The sequence below is a fragment of the Candoia aspera genome, chromosome 1 (genome assembly GCF_035149785.1).
Source record: "Candoia aspera isolate rCanAsp1 chromosome 1, rCanAsp1.hap2, whole genome shotgun sequence".
NCBI lineage: Eukaryota > Metazoa > Chordata > Lepidosauria > Squamata > Boidae > Candoia > Candoia aspera.
In genome coordinates, this window is record NC_086153.1 from 191,196,160 (window position 1) to 191,218,494 (window position 22,335).

Consider the following 22,335-nt stretch of genomic DNA (forward strand, 5'->3'; position numbering starts at 1 on the left):
AATGTAATTTTTGCCATGAGAGGAAGAGAAACTAACAAAATGATTTATAAAATTACTTAAGATATTTTAAAGAATTTAGAACATACAGTCAAATTGTATAAATACCTAGATAATGGTTTGTTCATTCCTACTTCCCAAACTGAAAAATACTATATTATCCTGAAAAATCAGTGCAGCTTCATGAAACCCATGTGAGATGGCAGAGCTGGATAGAAGTATGAATGTGATGGAGAAATTGTGAATACAACCATTGGGGCTAATCTCTGTCTGAACCAGGGCCTCCACATGTGAAATATGAGTTTCACATCATGCAGAAAAGGAGTGTCCATACTGGACATTCAGAGTGTTCAGACATTAGGATGTGTGCACATATGTCACTAAGCAGATGGGTGGAGGTTAACCGTTGCAGACTCAACCATGATATGCTATCTGCATCACATAACAGCCCACAAATGTGCCCCATGCATATCTTTCTACCTAAATTGCCATCTGCACTGAGCTGAAACATATATTCCCAAATAGTTTATATATAAAAAGATGCTATTTACTAATATCTGTATTGATTAATTAAAGGGAGAATTTAAAAAACCCATTCTGTGGCTTTTAATGCAAGTATTTATAAAAAGTTCAGATACAAACACCATCTGAAAAGAGACAGTGCCCCTTCTGTTATGGTGGAGGTGTGAATTCTTCTTCTGATTGTGCGTGCATCATGTAAAAAATAAAGGAGGGGTTTTGTTGCAGAATCGATGGAGATTTAATAATTCACAGATTCTAATAATTAAAATAGTTGATTTTAATAATAATTCATATTGCCTATTTTTTTAATCGGCTTGCTGCTCTGCTTATACATACCATACCACAATAGTTGAAAATGGTCCAGGAATGCCTATCAGTATTCTCTTTGAGAAAGATGAAGAACTGATGAAGGACAAAGACTCAGACTCCCACTTACAACTATTCTTGTGGACAAAGTATGATTTAGACACATGTATGCTATTGCTAGTGCATGTGTGATCTAGACTGTGTGCATTTCGTATTTACATGTGTGCACAAGCAACAATTTGGTGTGTTGTTTTCTGCTTTGTAATCTTGGAGTAGTGTCCTACAATGTGAGGAAGTATCATCTGACAAAAGCAGATTAACTATGCATGACTAGGAGTCTCTGACCATGATCTGCTTCTGCACATTAAGAGTCCTGTTGTCAAGAAAAAGCTCTGAAAAGCACAAGGGGCTCTTTTGCATTTACTGACCGTACTGTAAGAAAAGGAAGAACTCATTTCTACTTGCAGAGTTGATCTTTTGGATCTCTGTCTATGTGCATTACAGCCTCTGGTTCTATAAAATCTAATGCTTTCATTATGAATATATCATTATCCCATTTGTAGGCTATTGTCATGTCATTTGCTTGCTGGCAGAATGAAGTGTAGTACCACCACTCTTTCATCTTCAGCTCGTTTCAGAGAAGGTAACACTGAAAGCGTATATAGCGATGTCTCAAGTCCCTGTGAGCACCTGGGAACCTATTGACAAGTCCAGGGAATTTCAGCCAAGACTCGTTTTTATATATTTGGCTTGGCTACCAAAAGCAACTAATGTCAGATTTCCTTCTTCTTTTGAATGTATTAAGAATCATTACGGCAAGGATAATAATTGTGAAGTACTTTTTATAACAACACGGCTAAGCGAAGTGCAAGAAAGGGCTGCTAATATCACAGAATTGCTATAAACAAAGCAGGGGAGATGACTTAGTGAATGAAGCTATGATGAAGCTATGAATAATTCTATTAAAATTCATTTAAATCATCCATGTAATATACAACTTTTTGGTTAGCGCTTTAGTGTTAATGCCTGAAAAAAGTGTATTGTAATCTCCTTAGTCTTCAAATGGCAGAGATGCTATTTTCTAATGATGTATGACTCATTTATTTCTCATAATCTTCCTGATGATTTTTTTGTTCCTTCTCTTCTGAGCCAGCAAGATAGCCTTATGTGGGAGGGGGGATGAGTGAGTTGAGTGGCACACTGCTTAAATTCCACTGTTGCTTTTCCATTGGTTGCATATTCTCCTAATCAAACCAATCCTGATACATTGCTGCCAGCTTAAGCCCACCTCTCCCCCCTCCCCCCTTTGCTAGACTGAGGTTAGCAAGGATCTATTAACTGGAAACTGATTATATGCAGCACGAGAACATCTTCTGATACAAAACCATGATCAGGATGGTTGAATAGGAGAGAGGAGAGTCTAGAGTCCTGCCTATTTGACAATGACTGCGTGAATTTGTAAATGGATGAAGACACTGTGGGCTGTCTTTTGTTAACAGTGACTCTGGCTGTTGTTGCTATTCAGACCCACAAGTTTTCAAGCTTAAATTAGAAAGCTTTTTTTTTTAAAGTCTACTGCAAGTGAGAAGAAACTGTAGCATCAACATTACAATACTCCCTTTCTGCAATTCAGTTTGGACTTGCATGTGTTTTGCCGTGGTTCTGTTCGAAATAGCTCTATTTGAAATAAGTACCAAGGCGGCTAGGGTTTTGTTTGGTGATTCTCTGCGTGTGGGATATTCTTCTCCTTCTCTCTTCCCTCTTTCAAAATGCCCTCCAAAGAGTCTTGGTCAGGGCAAAAAGCAAATAGAGTTGCCGTTCACAACTTGAAACAGGAGAGCCGTCAAAGAGATTTATTGATAGCAGCCTTGGGAATGCGACTAGGCTTGCAAAAGTCATCTGTGACAATCTGGCAACCTCTTAAACTCTTTGTTTATTCGCAGCTGACATCACTTGTCAGAAGAGCAACTCTGAAAGAAAATGAACACATTCCAAAATATGAGAAGGTTCACAATTTCAAGGTAAGGTGCTCAACTGCATCATTAAGCTTCTAGCCGGCTGGATGTTGAAAGCTTGTTGAGAAATGTAATGGATTTGCATGTCTGTGTGTTGTCCTGAAGCTGAACAAAAATATTCAAGTCAGAAATTTAATGTCTTGCACATGACATTAAGTCAAACGGCATCAAAAGTTTAGCTGATATAGCTGTTGTATTTTGCTCTGTTATACTGTATATGTGTGTGTCTGAGTGTGTGTGTGTGTGTGTGCACACATGCATATACATGTACCAATAAACAAAAAATACTCAGAATTATTTTGGCTGAGTTCTTGGTAAGTAGTTTTTTATTTTTCCCTCAATACTTGATCAACCAATTAGCCAACTGTACTTTCTTTATTGCTCTAAAATAGTATTAAGTGCCAGAAGATATAATCTGTTTATCTCTTTCTTCCTAGTTCTTTTTATCTCTGTATTAATTAATCATCAATATTGAAAACATCACATTATTATAACAGTTTTGTTAAAGCTGGTAAACTCTCAAGGACTCAATCAGTTCTCTGAATACAGGCTTTGCTTGTTCGGGTTTTACTTTCTTATTTTTCAGTAGTCTCTTATTATTCTATTCCTTTTTTTTTTTAATGACAGATTCCTCATTATTGGGAAGAGATCTCTGAAAAAATTATATGCTTGAGTGTTTCTGACTGTATTAAGCTAATGGTATTGTAGACATTTGTTCTACCCATCTAATTAACTCTAATTGAATGTGTGCATGTTTATCCTGCATAAGTTATTATAAATAGAACAATCAGTTATCGCTGGAGAGGGTATACCGCAGTGATCTCATGTTCTAAAAATGCTGACCATAATGGTGAGGGTAACAAGTTAGCCAACATCTTAACTTAAATCAAATCTCTACTTTCCTTCTTTCTGAAAATGCTCAGCACTGTTTTTCCAATCCAGTTCCTGTTCTAACCATGGGCCTTCCAGTGTGTTTACAAGAACTCCGTCTTCTAAAATGTAACATGCATCTATCAAAAGAGATCAGGATATACAAGTATACATACGCACATATCTGAGGATACAGAGAGCTACAAATGAGAGATTTGCTTCAGACTCAACTTTCACGTGGACAATATTCTGAAACAGTCTTCCCCAAACTGGCATCTTCCAAATACTGTGTATTGTGACCTCAGCTCCCAGATTCCCAGTCAATACAGGTGTGGTGTCCTAACAAACCTAAAGACCACTAGGATAGGGAAGACTGCTTCATATGTATTAATGTCTAGAGGGCTTCTTGATTTGAATCTTGCCTATATCATGAAGTGCCAACCTGGTACTCTCCAAACCTATTAGATTTATATCTACTATCTCCAGCCAGTCTGAAGTCCATCATATCTTGAGGGCACTAGGTTTGTGAAAGCTGTTTTAACCTCTTGGGCTGGTTTATAAGATTTCAAAAGGTTTTCATTTTAAATGAATGCTAAAATTGGAGAGAAATTCTGCAGCTTTAAAAAAAATCTCCCTGGCAACCAAATAGTCTGCTCCATTTATTTTTAATGGCAGTTTGAATAATGCTTCCTTTGGCAGATCTTCAAGGGAGTAGAGAATATCACTCCACTGATACACAGGAGGCATTATCAAAAAAACTGCCCTAGGTTAACTGTACAAATTATGATCATTCATAAGGAAGAGTAAGTCTGTAAGATGTGGAGCTTGGGGACCTATTACAGTAGTCTTGGGAATGTTGCAACCTACTTGTCTCTGGGGTGAAAAAAGCAGGAAATTAAAAGCAAATAGCAAGAGGAATTTGAACCTAAATAAATAAAACCAGGTCGAAACTCATTTAAATAATACAATTTTCTATGACTTGATCTTATAATATAAACATAGTTTATGTTAAATTAGGCTCCCTGGCATGAAGGGTTATAGAATAATGTTTAAACACTTGGAAATCATTGAAACATAGCCCTGCAAAGGACTTCATGAAGATCTTGGCATGTGGTATTTGTTATGTAACTGTGTGTATTTCCTGTGCAAACAATTCAGTGAGGCCTTTGTTGGTGAGTAAAATACGTTTCCGGATCCCTTCCTTGAAGCGTGGAGCAGCTGTAGGTGCTTGGAGGCTTAACTGCTTCAGGGGCTTCCCAGGGTCTCTGGGCACACATGTGCATGTGTTTCCAGGTTGGCAGCAAAAGCAGAGGGATCCTCATCAAGTGATTTTCACAGGCCTACTAGTGGGTGTGCAAGATACAGCCTACACAAAAGGATTAAAGCTTGGTTCTCTGCAAAGAAACTTGCAGAATTGCTCGCCTCCCACCAACACTGTTCAGATGGTATCAGCTGCTCCACTGGTTCTCCCATAAGCCAGGCCTGTCGTCAGCATTGTCAGGGGCCTGGCTTATTGGGAAACTAAACAGAGGAGTTTCTGCAGGACTGACATCCTTGGAGCAACATGGGGGGATGGATTGAAAACACTTGAATGGAGGTCGAGGTACATACACACACACTCTTTTCATCTCACAAAGTGAACCCATAAGCTGCCCTTCAGAAAGAGAGAGTGGTTTTGGAAGGGGGGACTTTTTAAACAACTGTATGGGCCATTTCTCACCCAGAATCCCCTCCAGTGTCTTAATTCTCCAACATCTACCTAAAGAGACATCGTTACTTGTGTTCCTTCTGTTGCTAGGAGTTTCATGGGGCACTGTGTTGGCTGGAAAATAGCTCAAAGAGTCAGGATAGTAATGGTATGTGGGAAGGACCTTGGGAGACAGGGCGAAGAGATGTTGCCTAGGGAACAGTCAGATAGGAGACAGCAGAGCCCACAGCTGGATAGTGGTTGGGGTAAGAGGCTCAGAAGGGACACTCCCTAGTTTCTTGGGCTGGAAAGGAGATGGCAGGAGAATTGTACTTTCAGACTTGCAAGATTCTGTTAACGTAGTTTTACAGTAAAGTAGAATTAGCTTATCTGGTTGTGTTTCCTATCTGGTCTACCTGGTAAGGTTGACAGGATTCAGATAAGTAGCCTTTCTCTCCTTTCAAAGTTGTAGTCCCAACGACTGCACTTTTCAAAAGGAAAGAGGTCTGTTAAAAAAAGTATTGGACCTACTTGTGTTCTGCCTTAGTAAAAACAGTTTTATTATTTATTTATTATTCATTGATTCTAGTCCAGATCTGCAACTGTTCTGTTACACATTCATTCATTCTTTCTTTCATTCCAATTATGTCTATCCTGCCTTTCAAAATAAAATACCTACTGAGGTTACTTAAATATAAATAACAGTCTCAACAATCTTTAATAAAATTAATAATAAATAATATTTTTAAAAAGACCTGAAGCCTTCTTCCTTCAAGAATTGTCCTACAGAGCAATTGGTAATTATTACTCTCTGGAGTGAGCTTCACTTGCCCTTGTCCCTCTCTTATGGGATTCTTCCCATAGAGAAATTAGTAATAATGGCACTGCAAAAGGGCGCGGGGGGACAATGGACACTCCCACTGGAGCAAGCTCTGTGTAAACTTAATTTCCATTCTCTTTCACTATATATTGTTCTTTATGTACCAGTATCTGATTCTAACCAGCTACTTCTCTCTGAATTGCAACTGTTTTGTGCCCCAGCTCCTGAGCTGACCCAATCAACTGGAACAATCTTGCATTTCAGTGGTGATACTATTAAAGGTGCACAACTATCCTTGATTCCGTCCATATTTTTTTCAATCATTTCCCACAAGGGTGAGTGGAATTTTCCCAAGACTTTGACCATCGCTGCATTCTTTGAATGCCAGATAATTGGAATTGCTTATAATTTATTATTATTAATTAAAAATATTAAAATATAATTTAAATTTATTAGCTGTAATTATTTACTTCTTTGCATTTTAATGTGCAAGGTTTTATTTTGGTCCCCTTGCAGTTTCAGTTAGTTAGTTAATTAATCAATTAACTCTTAGCATCCTCAGATACAATTCTTTATAGCCCTATATGAAATGAATACAGTAAAAGGATTCCTATGCCTATATACTCAATCCTCTTTCTGGAGAATATGGCACTATTTAGGCTTCAATTCTGCATTTTTAGTCCATGTGTGACATGTATAACATAAAAGGAACATTCCCCTCTGCTTTCCCTCTATTCCAAGATAGTTAAAACTGTGCAAATAGACTTTTCTCCTAATTCGCTGTAATGTCAGTGTTTATCCATATTTTTCTTGCTAAATCTAGCTTTGACACATTGCTGCTTGCCAGTCTTTTGCCTTTGGCTGTGCATGGCTTCCCATGTGATGCAGTGTAGAAGGATTGTACTGAAGCAGCCAAGGCTCTTGCTTCAAGGACACGATGTGGTGTCATAGCCTCTTATCTTCAGCAGGTCTTTTTTTCCAGATTATCTAGAGCGTCCTAGCCAGGTTCATTCTACTCATATTCAGCTTTGCAGAGTCCTGTTTTGCTTCAGTATGTAACTAGTTATTTTGGTACTTGCTGCCACTTTTTCTAGGATTTGTGATTAAAACTATTTACAGCTTTTACTGAAATGTTGTTGCCTATATTCTGCTTTAAAAAAAAACCACCTTTAAGAGTGGCTAACAGTGCATCTGAAAACATTCGCGTCATAAAAACACAGCAAATGCAAGTGTCTCAGCTATGTTGTACAATATAGTTTCAATACTACGTTGTAAAACACCATTTATCACTGAAGAAAACTAGAGGGGCTCCTACTGTCTTCTATTTCCTGTAGTAGCTTTCTGGTCACTTCAGTGAAATACAGTTACCACTTATTCCCATTCCTGCTGACACATTCAATACCTACAAGAAAGTCAATAAGAGCTTCTGGCTAGGAATGAGTTAGTGTTGCAAACAAACTTTGGCTATTCGGCATTCAGTCTTCACTGTCCTTGCTGATAAACATGCTATTTATATGCAGCAATGAAGGCTGCCCAGTGCATAATGTCCCCAACATCCTCTGAAGTCCTGAACCAGGACCGTTCACGTTAGCCACGATTCTGGGCAACTTCAGGACACAGGCTAGCGCAGTCTTGTCTAAAAGAGGCAAAGGGAGCATAGAAGAGTCGTGCTGAGCTTTTTTCCCCTGTTCTAACAGATTAAACAAAGTCTTTACTGCCAAATGCCCATTGTTTTAAAGCAGGAACGTGGAACTTTCTCTGAGTCAGGAACTGTATTTGAGCATTGAATTGTGTACCAGGGACTGCACTCCAAATAAACAAACAAACAAACAAACAAATAAATAAAGTTGGAACAAGGAGAAATACCAAAATCGACTATATCGCTTGTATTTTACTAAGACGATACACAATTCTGTCTAGCGATGCACGTAATGCCTTACCCCTTCCATCGTAATTTAATAGCATTGCTTAGAGATCTCTGGGTGTCATATCCAAAGCTTTTAAAGGTGCACGGAGCTCTGTTGCTTCAAGTTCTGCATCTGCAAGGTCCCCTGAATAATTAACTTTTGATGTCCTATTGGTTTTTTCATGATATACTGTCAAGCACCTTCTTTGACACTGCTAATCTAATTTCTAATTAATAAAAATCAGTCATCTAATTTCTACCAACCATTTGTGAAGTATTTTTCATCTTTTGTTCCTCCCTTTTCCCATTTATGAGATGGAAGTAATATTTTCTTCACAAAATGTTCACTTACGCATGTTCTATTTTTGCTTTAAACATTTCTGAAATATTTATGTGCGAAAAGATAGTGCTCCATTTTCAAAAGCATGAATAATGTACTGCAATTTAGACAGAAGGCTTCTGTGCTGGTTCATGGCAGAAAATAAGGACAGGAGTTTGGTAGGAACTTGACTTTCCACCAAACACGGAAGGTCATGGAAGAAGATGGATTGTTTTCCTGCATTTTGGCATGTTTTGAGCAGGCTGGAAAAAATCTCACCCACTCACCTTATGGTCTGTATTGCATTACGGCTAATGCCGTGAATCCCACTGTGTGGCAGCTTATTGTCCATGGGGCAGAAGAGGGCCCAAAGAGCTGCCCTGGTTGCTGAGTAGCTCAGGAGATTTCAGCTTTTACTTAGCCATTGGCTCTCCCGAGCTTTCTCCTTCAAGTTTCTTTCATAACGCTCATTTGGCCTCATTCTAATGCTAGATAGCCAGTGAATCTTACAAGGCTGCCACCAAAAGACATGCAGGGCCACCCGTGTTGTTTTGTACTGTATATAACTGCAGACCACGTGAGAGTAATTTTTCATCGCTTGTCCTCATTATTTGTTCTTCCTTTACAACACAGAGATTGTGTGAAGGAGATTAAAGCTGCAAAGGCAGTAATCTTATCTAAACAGCTGAAAGAAAAACTCATGCCTGGAAGCATTAATAAAATAGCTACCTTGGGGAGATGGAAATCTCGGGGCATTAGCACGAGGAACATGTTTTTGTTTGCATCACTGGGTGCGATGTGCTGACCAGGTTTATCCGTTCTGTGCATATTGTATTTTAAGCAATTACTGGCTCTGAGTCTTTTTCAGCAGTTGCAAGTACATGTCAGAGCTGACTGTGTTAAATCCCTATATCTGACAGGAGGGACAGGTTGAAAATATTTATCTGGTGAATATTAATGCATGGATTGGAGAAACTTTCTTTTTAAGAAACATGGAGGAGGATGAACTCTAGAAAAAGTTGAAAGCTAAGTGGCCCTCCACACAGTGTTGACTCTTACTTCCATCAGTCCTAAACAGGATGTTGTCAGTCAGGGATGATGAAAGATGTAGTCCAAAACTATCTGCTGGGATTTTTTCAGTTCCTCTAGTAGATATATGGGATACTGGTCTCCCATCCTAAAGGGTCGGTGACTAGGGTAGGGGTAGGGGAGTCAGGATGTTGCTTCCCCATCTCAGTCTTCCCTTTCATTATCACTAGGGCTAAAACAAGAAAGAAGCTATGCCCCAGCCTGTTTCCAGTATAAATGCTGCACAATATGCCAAATAGATCTGAGTATATCTGAGCATACCAATGAGTAACCACAGTCTATCTCCATAAATCTCAGTTTTGAGGAAAAGAATGCTTGACCTCTATCCTCTTTGGTTTGTTAAGTTAAGTATGAAATATCAACAGTAACTTCTTTTCTCCCCCTCTTTTTTTCAAGCCTAATTTGGCTTCTGTTCTGCTGTGCTATAATTAGTTCCTCATATGCAGGGCAGAAAAACACTCCATTTACTTAGGCAACATAAGAGCAAAGATAATCTCAGGTAATTAGCTATGCAGCTCTGACTTGTAATCATAGGTCAGGAAAGCAGGAGCCGAGTGAAAGCCTTACCCACCATTTTGCTATGGATGAACAAGGAGCCGTTCTCGCAATCCTGCTATTTCTAAAGCATACAGAAAGTCAGGAAGGATGCTGAAATAGATACAGATATCTCCTCTGGCTTATAATGGTGACACATATTTAATAATAAAAGGTCCTTTCTATCTCTACAGCAGTGATGCATGATAAGGCCCGCATAACCTTGGGCTTTATGACTGGGGACTAGGAAAATTATTTTCATTGGCACAGGTGATTTATGAGCAGGGACTACGGAAATTGCAGTGACAACATTGTACTCATTCTGTATGTATGCACTGGCCTGTATTCATTAAAAATAATTTATTATTAATAATAGGTTAGCATAAAGTTTTTGCCTCTGCATATTCAGAAGACTTTAGATATGGGATTCTTCACTGGAATGTCATGGGTAGAATTTTTGTCTGTGAAAGTACCGCAGTAAAGTAATTCTTTTCTCCTTTTACATAAGAATTAAAACTGGCAAGTCAGTACCACAAGAATGCAGTGCAGCTCAGCTTCATGCTGAGTATAACGCCAAACCTTCTTTTGAAAAAATCCAAGTTATTTAGTCAGTTTTCTAAAAAGAAAAACTAACAGCAACCCCAGTATGCTGCTGAAACCTGTTCCCTTGGGCTCATGAATTCAACCCCTTGTTTCTAATTGACCCACTTGGGGTCTGATAGCAAAAAATACAGAACTGGCATTCTACTCTTGCTTTAAAAGTCTTTCTTATTCTCTGCCTCTGCCCTATCATTGCTTGGCTCACTGTAGCTAATGGAAGGACTGTGGCTAAGAAGTCTACTGTTCTTACCATCTCCCATGTGAAAGCATCCAGCAACAATGAGTCTGGCCTTCTTATACAGGCAGACTGGAATGTCACAGTGCTCAGAGGGATACATGTGGAGTTGCCAGTTGGGCCAACAAGCTCCTCCAAAGAGTTGTATTCTTTAAAGCACAGAGTCGCTTGACTCAAGTTCAGCACTTGTCAACCCTTTAAAATAGCTGCTTCAATCCACCTAATAATAGGACCTGCCCTGCTCCTCTGTCTCTCTCCCAATATGCACACTCTTAATAAGAATAAACTTGCTTTGTTTAGGAAGTAAAAGCGTTATTTGTAAGGCAATTTAATTGCAAAAAACATGCACTTGTAACAAAAAATGCTGCTGTTTACTTATTCAAGTAATCCATGTTAATTTTAATCAAGTAATCAACTGAATTTCTAAAAAATATATATTTGAATAAAACAGGCATAAGGGAAGACTATTCATTATTACACCTTAATCTTCAGTAAATAAACTGTAGCCTAAGAAAGATGATGCCACAATTGAATATTGTTTCAAATGGCTTATGGAATAGTAATATAAGCAGATACACAGCACATGCTTATTTTTTCCCCACTGAAAATGTAGGATTTCTAAGTTTTGGCGGAATCATTACTCCAGAGTTCTTTTTGTTTTCTGCAGCAACATATTAACATGACTTGTATGCTGGAATGAATAATTTGTTGATTTTATTTAGTAATTTAGCAGAGGTAGCAGAAATTCAAACTCAGCTTTAATTTTACAGACTGAAAGGCTATCTACTGGATGGCAGAAGTAATGACTTTCCATGTTAAGAATGTTGTGGTACAACAAGAAACCTGGCCTAATGAAATCACCATTAGCTAATTTTAGCTGCAACAAAAGTTTTAAGAATTCAGTCTTAAAATGTTGCTTTCATCAAGAGATTTTATTCCTTTCATACTAGCCATGAATACTTCCTACACAGGGTTTTATTCGTTGGAACTTGACTCTGTCGTACAGAAAATGTATGCAAGAACAGTATCTAAGGAAGGAAGATAGGCGGGGAGGCCAGCCTACCATGGCCTGTCTTTTCTTCAGTGATCATTCTGAAGTACAAAAATGTGCCAATTTCATATTTAGGGATTCTTTTTTAAAAATATGGATCCTAATACTATAAAAACATCCATATTATCTTAGTTAAACCATATATTTTCTCTGCAAGACCCATAATATATTTAGTGCCACAATCTTCTGTTACATTTGGGTTTTTGTTTTTTTATTTCTTGTTATTGCAGACTGCTTGGAATAACAAGTTTTATAAGGAAGCTAGGTACACTTCAAAAGATTTGTACTGTATGACTGAAGCCATGGTTAAAAGTGCAGTTGAAATCCTGTATGCAGTGAAGGTGGCATTAAATGGAAAAAAAGGATCCACATTTGGGTCTTTTGTATATAAGGCACTAATAAATCTTCAGCCATGCTCTTGGTGTTCAGTCTCATTTCAAGTTCTGATTAAGACCAGGATCCAGAAGACAGAGTTTTGGCTTTCTCTTCCTCTTCCTCTCTCCCAGGAACACCATACCTGATAAAACCTGCTTATCATGTCTGAAGGATCTCCATCACTCCCTTTAAGAATGTAAGCTGGTGCAGACATGACTTCATGTCAGGGCCAGCCCAAGAACAATAACGAGCCAGTGTATTCCAAACTCCAGTTCTTTATATGCTCTCACCGTACAAACAGAATCTTGCCAGATTAAAGCTACCCTAACCAACCCAGGGCCGCAAGTGGTGGTGGGGGCAAGCGGGGCATGTGCCCCAGGCGCCGTGCTGGGGGGGCACCAAAATGAGCACTGGGGGGGGCGCCAAAATGGGCGTGGAACCATATTTGCCCTGGGTGACACAGACCCTAGCTGTGGCCCTGAACTAACCTAAGGGGAAATAACTGGGGAGACTCTAGGGTGGGGCCACCCTGAACTTCTTCACTTTCCCACCAACACTGTCCGGACTGTGAGTCCTCTTATCTCCTTGAATGCGCTCCTTCCTTCCTGGGAACCAGCGGCAGCGCCGAAATCCACCACACTTCATGATCAGCCATATCCCCCTTTCTTTCTTTTGCTAACCAGCCTGCCTGATGAAAAATTGAAAACTTGCAGGGGATTTATAAACTTTGGTTGGTCTAATAAAGATATTGCCTTCATACATTTTTGTTTTCTTTTTTCTTCATGGCCGTCAGAGCTACTGTTGCTTTTTAATCAGTCTGGATTCTCTTCATGTAGTGATTAGTCAATTTATTTTTACTTATATGATCTAGATATAAATAAGTGACTCTGGGCATCTTACAAGGATTAAAATCACAGCACTTCAGGCACCAAAGGATAACAAGAAGCCCACTCACAGGAAAAATAAAACTTATGTTGACAACAGCAGAGACAACGGTTCCCTCCAGATCAAATCATAATGACTTTGAGTAAGCTGACATTTTCCCCCAAAATGGAAATAGTTTGGCTTATTTTCAACACAAATCAAGAAAGGCCCATCCTTTTGTCCAATAAACAGAAATGGGGTACATTCTGGCTTTGGCTTTGTGTTCTCCTGTTTGGCCTCATGTTCCTGCTTCCAAGCTTCCCTTTCAGATAGGGAGTTGGAAGTGGGGAAGAATCACCATGTTGCTAACAAGGTGATCCCCAACCATTTCTGCAATTGGAGCTTGAAGCAGTGTAACCTAACTCTATCTCTTTAAATTTATATTCTAGCATATTTTCCTGTAAGAGACAACACATGAAAGCAAGGTTAATTTGTTGTTTTATTGCTATAGTTTAGAAAAAGAGAAGAAAGCTGGTGTGCTTTTGAAAAATATGCCTATAAACCCTTGTTCTCTCTCTTTTATTGTTTTCTGCTTTTGTTTTTCAGGTTCACACATTCAGAGGTCCACACTGGTGTGAATATTGTGCCAACTTCATGTGGGGCCTCATTGCTCAGGGAGTGAAATGTGCAGGTAACAATGACTCAGATTGGATACAATGATTTTCCATTTAGTAACAGAATTTGTTGCCTTACTCTTTAAGCGAACTGGCAGATACTAAAGGTGAATTAAAGATCCTGAAATCTAGAACTTTCCAAGAGGGGGGGGAGGGAGAGGGGGAGAGAGAGAGAGAGAGAGAGAGAGAGAGAGAGAATCAGTTGCTAAAAGTTGTTAAAGTCATTGTGGAAGAAAATAAATAACAGAGCATTTAATTATAGCCAATCCAATTATATTTGTGAGTACATGTAGTGTATATTAATACATACATATATAGCATTCATTATTGAAGTCAGGTTTTTTAAGCCAAAACGCTGATTTTCTATTTTAGAATTATAGTGTGTTTTAAAATATGTTTGGACTTACCTGTATATGGAAGAAGATAATATTTACTTTGTGTAAGTAAAAAGAGAACTATTGACATGTGTGCATTCACATGAAGCAATCTATATTATGGACTTACACATCTGTAGTATGGATATGTGTTACCTTTCATGCCTGCATGTTTTGTTAAGGGATGTGTGTGCAGATTATGAAGAGGACTGTTCATGTCCCTATTCAACCTGAAGCTTCTGGAAATTAAGGGAGATCTGTCTGTCTGGATTATGCAGGAATCTCTGTCTTCTCCAAAACAATTCTTCTTCCACAACATACACAGCAACAGTTGTGAACCTGTGGCAGGAAGTAGCTGAATCCCATTTAGATTTGCAACTTTCTCACTAACAGCTGACTTAGAGGGGGTGGTCTGTTCTGATTTACACCTGAGATTAGGTTTCCCTATTAAGGATGCCGGAAACATTCCGAAGAGGGGCTTTGCAAAGTAGAAGGCTTTAAAGGCTGTCCCTAGTTATCTCTCCATATGTGTGCACGGGAAGACTCCTGTGAGTGCTCTGTGTGTCTCTTTGCACAGGCAAAGGGAGGATGTGGGACAGATCTCATTCTGTGTAACTAAAGACCCTTCCATTGTATCAATAACTAAAAAACTGAACTTGGCATGTAGAATAATTTGCTTGAAGAAATTGCTGTGTAATGTAGCCGTCATTGTTCAAACTAATTTCAGTTCATTTTGTGCCTTTCAATTTCTTTTTATTGATTTCTTAAATCAAAGTAATTGTAGTACGAATACTATGAAGTATAATATTTAATAGAGCATAATATATTAAAAAGAGAACCCGTTTGGCGCAGTGGTTCAGGCCCCAGGCTAGAAACCAGAGACTGAGAGTTCTAGTACCACCTTAGGCACAAAGCCAGCTGGGTGATCTCGGGCCAGTCCCTCCCTCTCAGCCCTAGGAAGGAGGCAAGGGCAAATCGGGGAAAAAAAACCTTGCCAAGAAAACTGCAGGGACTTGTCCAGGCAGTCACCGGGAGTCAACATTGACTCAAAGGCAGACACATATACTCACAATATATTAAAAAGAAGTAAAAACATTTTTTCTTCTGAAATGTTGAATGTATTCTTGTTTTCAAGGGTACAGAACATTTAGTCTCCCTAGCTATGACCTACGTGAAAAATAGATAAGGAAAGTACAAATTTTTTTTCATTATAATTCAGTGTATCTGTTGTTTATTAATTTGGTTTTGCTGCAACTACCTTCCAGTTTCCAGTTACATCCATCACTGGGGAACTGATATTAAATGAAACTCCAGATAAATCAGAGAAGCTAAAGTGATACTGTGGGGCTATGAGGCTGGCTTGTTCACTTATTAAAACTTAAACAAACAGATATTGATTATTAGATATTAAGTGTGAGTGCGGCTAGAATAAAACCGGGCTTAGATGCACCTAATTTCTTTTTTCCTGACATACCAGACAGGAAGAAGGGGCATCTGCAAGGCCAGGGTTCGCCATATTTGTCCATGTAATGTTTTAGTGCATTTCATTATTTCAGATAACTTAGTCTAGTTCCTTCAGTGTAAGCATCTTGCCGAACAAAATAAATATATATGGTCACCAAGTAAACAAATGCCATAGATGTTAATACAGCCAAGAAATTGTGCCCTTAACGTATTTATTTATATATACACACACACACACACACACACACACCTGGGAAAGCCCTAGATTTCAGGATCTTTAATCCATTTTTAATACCTGCTACTTCAGTTAAATGGAGCACTCTTATCTTTTACATTTATCACACTCACTCAAGTACAGCATTTTAAGTTATGAAAGGAAGAAATGCAGATGTTGAAACCTCTTATTTCAGTGGGGGAATTAAACGCGTTTATCCCTTTCATTAAAATGGACAGAATGTACTTAAACTCCTTATATTTAGCTGGCTTTTCTGTACCGAGCTTTCTATACTGAGCTTATAGACCAGTAGTAATGATAAAAAGTACAAAATAGAATAGAATTTCTAGAACAGGTTGACAGGTATTGGATACAAAGTTGCTATGAGCTTAGTTAACCTGAAACTCCTAGACCTTAGGAAGCATATAATAAATACCTGAAAACCAAGGCTTGTAGGCGGAACATAAACCTGCCTTGTTCACAATGCCTTAATGAGCAAGTTTTAGTCAGATGCTGTTGTAAACCTGATGGCTGTTTGCTGTATGCTTGGCTGTTGAAAGAAAACGTCTCCTGTGCAGAACAAAGACAAAGAAAAGAGGACTGTTGGGATACAGGATGAAACAGGTAGAAAGCATTACAAGGAACGTACACGGAGAAGTGTGGACTAGTAGGTCTACATGGGGGCTGAACCCAGTTTTACCCCTACCCCAAAAGTTTATCTTGACATGTGTTTTAATCAGAGAGCCCAAAAGGCCAGAGGCAGCTAGAGGTGCATTTCACAGCCACAGCCAAATGTGCTCTATTGAACAGGCTGTTGCAGAAAACTGTGGGAGTGATGCTTTGGCCATTTCCTCTGAGAAGCCATGTTTGAAGGAGCACGTTCTGTTTGGTTTTAGAATTCTGCACCTCATAAGCAATAAAGTGGGGGTTGGAATATTACAGGTAGTCGTCGAGTTGCAACCACTCATTCAGTGACCATTCAGTGTTACAACAGCGCTGAACAAGGGGGACTTACGACCAGTCCATGAAGTTGCAGCTGTTGCAGCATCCCTGCAGTCACATGATTGTGATTTCCAACATTCCCTGCTGGCTTTCCACAAGCAAAGTCAATGGGGAAGCCAGCAGGAAGTTGGAAGTCACTCCTGCTCCTGCTGCATTTTTGCCCACCCATGCTCCAGAGTACCTGCTCCCCTCAGCATGCGCTCACCCACCCACACTGAGTAGTGCCTGCCCATGGCACGGCACCCGTGCACCCACCCACACTCCGGAGCACCTGCCCATGGCGCCCCCCATGGCACCTACATGCCTGCCCATGCTCTGGAGTGCCTACCCACGCACCCACCAGCCTGCTTGCCTGGGACTCTGGCCTCTTCCCACTCAACGACCCACACGGTCCTGGGGTTATGATGATAACCAAGACTGTGAGATTGTTATAGCTAAGCAATGTGGTCACATGCCATCATGCGTCACAACTGCATTGCTTAGCGACAGAAATTCCAGTCCCAATTGCTGTTGTAACCCGAGGACTACCTGTATGGAGATTTTCTTGTAAGGTGCAGGTAGATGTACAGCATGAAAGGGCGCTGATCCTTTTTTAAAGTTCATTTTTAGCCAGTATAATAGGTATCTTTTTGAGAGTGCGTAACCTACCATGGTAACTAGCCTGCAGCTTCTCTCCATCCTGGTATGTGGGTGGCTTGTCTCTTACTTGGATATGGTTTATATAATGTACTTTCACACACTATGCATATAGCCACCTACCTTAAAATAATCCTTTAGGGGCAGCTTTTTCTAAAGCCTTGAGTGGGAGGGAATAAAATAGAAGGCCCCAGTGCATTTTGAGCAAAAAAGAGAATAAACTTCAGAGGTGTTTTCTCTCTCTTTTTTTAAAAAATTGCCTTGAACATTTCAGGGATTTGCTTTTATGAGAAGCAGCATTTTCTCAGCCAGTAGGAGAGACACTGGAAGAAGCACTCCATTCATGGTTAGGTTCAAAGCTCCAGGACCTCTATCACGTGTTTCCTCTAATGGAGCACACCGACTAGGTCACAGATTTTATTTCAGTAATGCCAACAAACTAAGGAGAAAGAAGGTGCTGATGGACATGAGCTGCTTTGAAGTGTGTGCTTGGTCTTCCTGCGTCACAGTCTTAAATGTTCCAGGGCTGGGACAAGTACATTAAACTCTGCTAATTTTCAACTTACATCTCTGGGAGATCAAGGTTTTCCTGTAGCTTAGTACATTTAATGGATTTCCACATTTGTATGCTTCCTTCCCTCCAAGCGCTGCATGAAGATCTAATTAGGAATATTTAAGATGAGAGGTCAGCTGCCATTTTCTGCCTTGGACTTCAGCTCCAGATGGGTATAACAGCTAAATTTAGGTTGGGATTCTACCCGCTCTCATCCGTGAACTTTGCTCAGTGGTTTGGGCAAATCCCGTTTTCTATTTTACAGGATAGTTGTGGCATCAAAAGGAGAGCCTCCTGAGTTACTTCGAGGAAGGATGGGACACAAATTGCATAAATGCCTGCAGGACAGCATGGCTGCATTAATGCTAACCTCTGATTGATAGAGCAAGGAAACAGTATTGCCAGGACAGGAAAGAGCTAAAAGAGTTAGAGCTCTGTGAAAAAAGACAAAAAACTTGCTGAAAAGATAGATTCAGAGACAGCCTTTGTAACTGATTTGGAAGGAAGTTTAGCTAGATGAAAGTCTTACAGCCCAAGTAGTTCAGTTTACCACTGAAAGGCACAAATGTTCTCCTTTCATTCAGGAGAGATGAATGCTGCATTGAGCGGGCACAAGATTCTTTTGGTGTCCTCCAAGATTGTAGGTCTGTTTCTAGGAGGAAACATCAAGATTCAAGTAAATGAGCATTTAGGAATAAATGGTGAATATCTTCTGTGAGTGCTGTTCCTTGTTCAGGGTATTCAGGTACAGACTAAAAGCTTATGCCATAAGATCCATTCTTTTTGCTCAGTTAAATGACTTGGCTACCTTCATTAAATAGCCCCACCATAGTACAACATAGCCTAATAATCTATCTGAATAGATTACAGGCCTACAATCTTGGAGGACACCAAAATAATCTTGTGCCCATTCACTCTGCTGAATATGCAGTCCAGGCGATCACGTGAATCACCAGACAGAAAGATAGGCTTGCAGAATTGGACACTGGGATTTAGCACCCGTCTTGGTGGGCCCATTGGTAAACCATACATGTTTTGGGGCCCCGAGCAAAGTTAAGGATGAGAATGGGAGGCAAACACAGGTAATGCTAATATTTAATGGTATAACAGCTAAATTTAAGCCAAAGGCCACTCTCAACAGGCTTCAGATTTCATTCAAGTGTCCTCTTGAACTCCTTTTCTTAGCAGCCTTGGTAGTTTATTCCAGAAATTACTGGAATAAATTTCTCCCATCCCATAGAATAAATGAAGGAAGGAAGGATAGTTACAAGAACATGAGTGGCAAGTTTCCAATTGTCCGCTCTCTCCTAGATCCCCACTCCTTCCTCCTGCAGCCAGCCCATGGACCATGTCCTTTGGAGAAAGGTAGGGAGGAGCAAATGTAAAAGCTGTACTTTTCCGCAAAAACAGACCAAATTGTTGCCTGGCAGATTTCCTGAATTCCGTTAGTGATGGATTGTCCTGTTACTTCAAAATGGGAATGTAGATTTTTCTCTTTAGAAATTCTCCCGTAAGATGGCAAACTTAGCACTGGGATCTAGTTGAAAATCTGTGTTTTCAGTGGTGTCTACTGAACAAGCAAGATGTACCATCTTGATTATTCTCCTAGCGTTTTTTATTGAACTGAGATAAGCTCATACAAAGAACAGCAAATGCATCTTTCCCTCAGTATTCTTAGCAAGTATATATTCCCCAATCCTAAATTGCCCTTGAATTGGCCCCAAATGGAGCATATCTGAAGTAGCTTATTTCATATACTTAATCTCAAATCCAATTCTGATTTCACAGCAATCGTAAAAGTATTAGGACTCTCTAGTTGTCTTTATGAATAGCATATAAGTCTTTTTCCCATTTATGTTCGTTCTTAAACCTGACGCTGTACTTACTCTTCTCCAATGTAACTTACAAATAGGATGGTCCTGTATTTAACACACTATGATGCTTCTATAATGCGAACTTGGCAACTGTATATTTTCGTGAATTATAAGTAAGTTGAAGGTTAGGGATGAAGAAAATCAAACCAGCAGTAGAAGGGAAAGTGACAGCTCTGCTTATTGTACTCCCAGCAAATATTTGAAATAGATCCTCCTGGGGCAGCCTTAATACAGTGCTTATAGTTCTTGTGTTTGCTCATGCATTAATAAAAGCACATTATTTCAGCTTTCAGTGGAAAATGTTAAAGTCGATATTTTCTGCTCCTAAATATAAAACCTTTTCCGCAGTGCTCTAGAAATTAACAGAGAAAGAGCAGCTCGTCTGAGACATTTTAGCTTAATGTATCTGAAAATCCATTTCACAATGTTTTTGAAGCTTTTTGCCAGCTAATAAAATTAAATATGGTCTAATCTCCTCTGCCTCGGTGGTCTGAGAAAACTACAAAACATTTGGGTAACCTGATAATGAGATAAAGAGGATTGCTGGTTTTAGAGGCTTTGAAGGAGACCAGCAATGAATTCAGATGATTAGTTTTAATAATAGTGTTTCTGCTTTGACTCACATGCACGCACACACATACAGGGAAAGGGAGAAAGGTTGATGGTAAAACATACACTTTGCATCAAGAAAGGACTAGGAATCTCAAAGGGGTTCCAGCAGCAGCATTCGGAATGACCTCTCTTTTGGTGGGGTGTTCCAGAATCAATATTGGATTACCTCAGTGTAGGATGCCTTTGCAAAATGCACTTGCTCATGGCTTATGGTAACCATAGCTAAGCTCTGTCTTGAGCTAAAGAGGGTTCAGGCAGCTTGCTGGGCATAGCTTCACATGTCTTCTGAATGTGTCCACGGAATTTATGGTAGGTAGCTAGATATGTAACCTATTTGTTCTGCTGCCAGGCTTTGAAAGCTTCAGAGCTAAAAAGGTATTTTGCCACTGGCAAAATTGCCCAGCTCTATTGGGCAAAATCGCCCAGCTCTACCCAGTTCCCTAATTTAGTGCACTAGTATTTAAGAAATTAAACTGACAGGTATCCCATAGCCTAGTTACCTGCGAAGATTGATGTTGCGATTAAGTGATAATGAATTCTATGCTGATCTGCTTCACGTCCCACACAAATCCACACAACTATAGCAGTGTCTTTGGGAGTGTTGCATAGTTTACAGGTATAATTTCATTGCACTAAATCTCATGCTAACATTTCTTTTTGTCTGCTTCTTTCATCAGATTGTGGCTTAAATGTTCATAAACAGTGCTCCAAGATGGTCCCAAATGACTGCAAGCCAGACTTGAAGCATGTCAAAAAAGTGTACAGCTGTGATCTCACTACGCTAGTAAAAGTACACCTAACCAAGAGGCCAATGGTTGTAGACATGTGCATTAGGGAAATTGAGTCTAGAGGTAAAGCATGTCTAAATGATTTGGTTGCCTTGCTAATCATCCCTTTAGATTGATCTCACTCAGCTGGGGGTTAGCTCTAACTAGTTTTACACAGGGCGTCTTCCAATTATCAGTGGCCTTGAGAAAAAAAAACCTAATTCCCATTCATTTAGAAAATGGTATTCTATAGCAAATCCCCATATTACTGCCTTTTAATTTCTTTAATAGTACTGAGATAGCAAAATATTGTTCCATTAGTCTCAGATGATATTTATGCTACTGAGAACTTAAACATTCCTATTTTGAAATCATTTTTGTGAGAAATAGATAGATGTCCTCCTCCAAGTCTTTCTTCTCTATGCTTGTTTATAATTTTAAATATATGTAAATTAATGTAAATATCCAATATGAGAGGGTTCTTTTCAGATTCTTTTATAATTTTATGGCATCTTTCTCCACACACTTCTGTCATGCTCTGTAACATAATTCCTTCCATTTTTTTCAAGGCAGCTTCTGCATCCTCTTTCCTTGCATCTGCTTTCCGTTCATTCTTTTTGGAAATCTGTCTTCTAATACGTTTCTTTATGCAGGATTCATACTTGCTCTTCCTCCATTTGGTTTGCTTTTACTCTCATCTCTTTCACTTCTCTCCTTTTCTTCCATGTCTGTTTTTCCCCATGTTCCACTCTTGACACAGGAATGGTCTCTCCAGCATTCAGAACCTCTTACTACTCCTGTATCCTTCACTAATTCTTTCACTTGTATCATAAATAATCAGATCAGTCATGCTTTTTGACTGATCCTTTTTCTGTGTGTACATAGGAATTACGCATAAACACTGTATTCAAAACTGAGAGCTTTTTCTAAGCAGATAACTCACCAGTCAATATTCTTATTCATTTTGGGGTTTCC

General features: G+C 39.4%; 1 protein-coding gene across 1 annotated transcript in view; it reads left to right on the forward strand.

Moving 5' to 3' along the window:
- The window catches only part of CHN1 (chimerin 1), a 115,408-nt gene that overhangs the window by 82,194 nt on the left and 10,879 nt on the right, over window positions 1-22,335 (forward strand). The window contains exons 7-9 of the mRNA XM_063318154.1: window positions 2,769-2,846; window positions 13,797-13,881; window positions 21,271-21,444. Coding sequence (XP_063174224.1) covers window positions 2,769-2,846; window positions 13,797-13,881; window positions 21,271-21,444 — 337 coding nt within the window. The remainder of the gene's footprint in view (window positions 1-2,768; window positions 2,847-13,796; window positions 13,882-21,270; window positions 21,445-22,335) is intronic.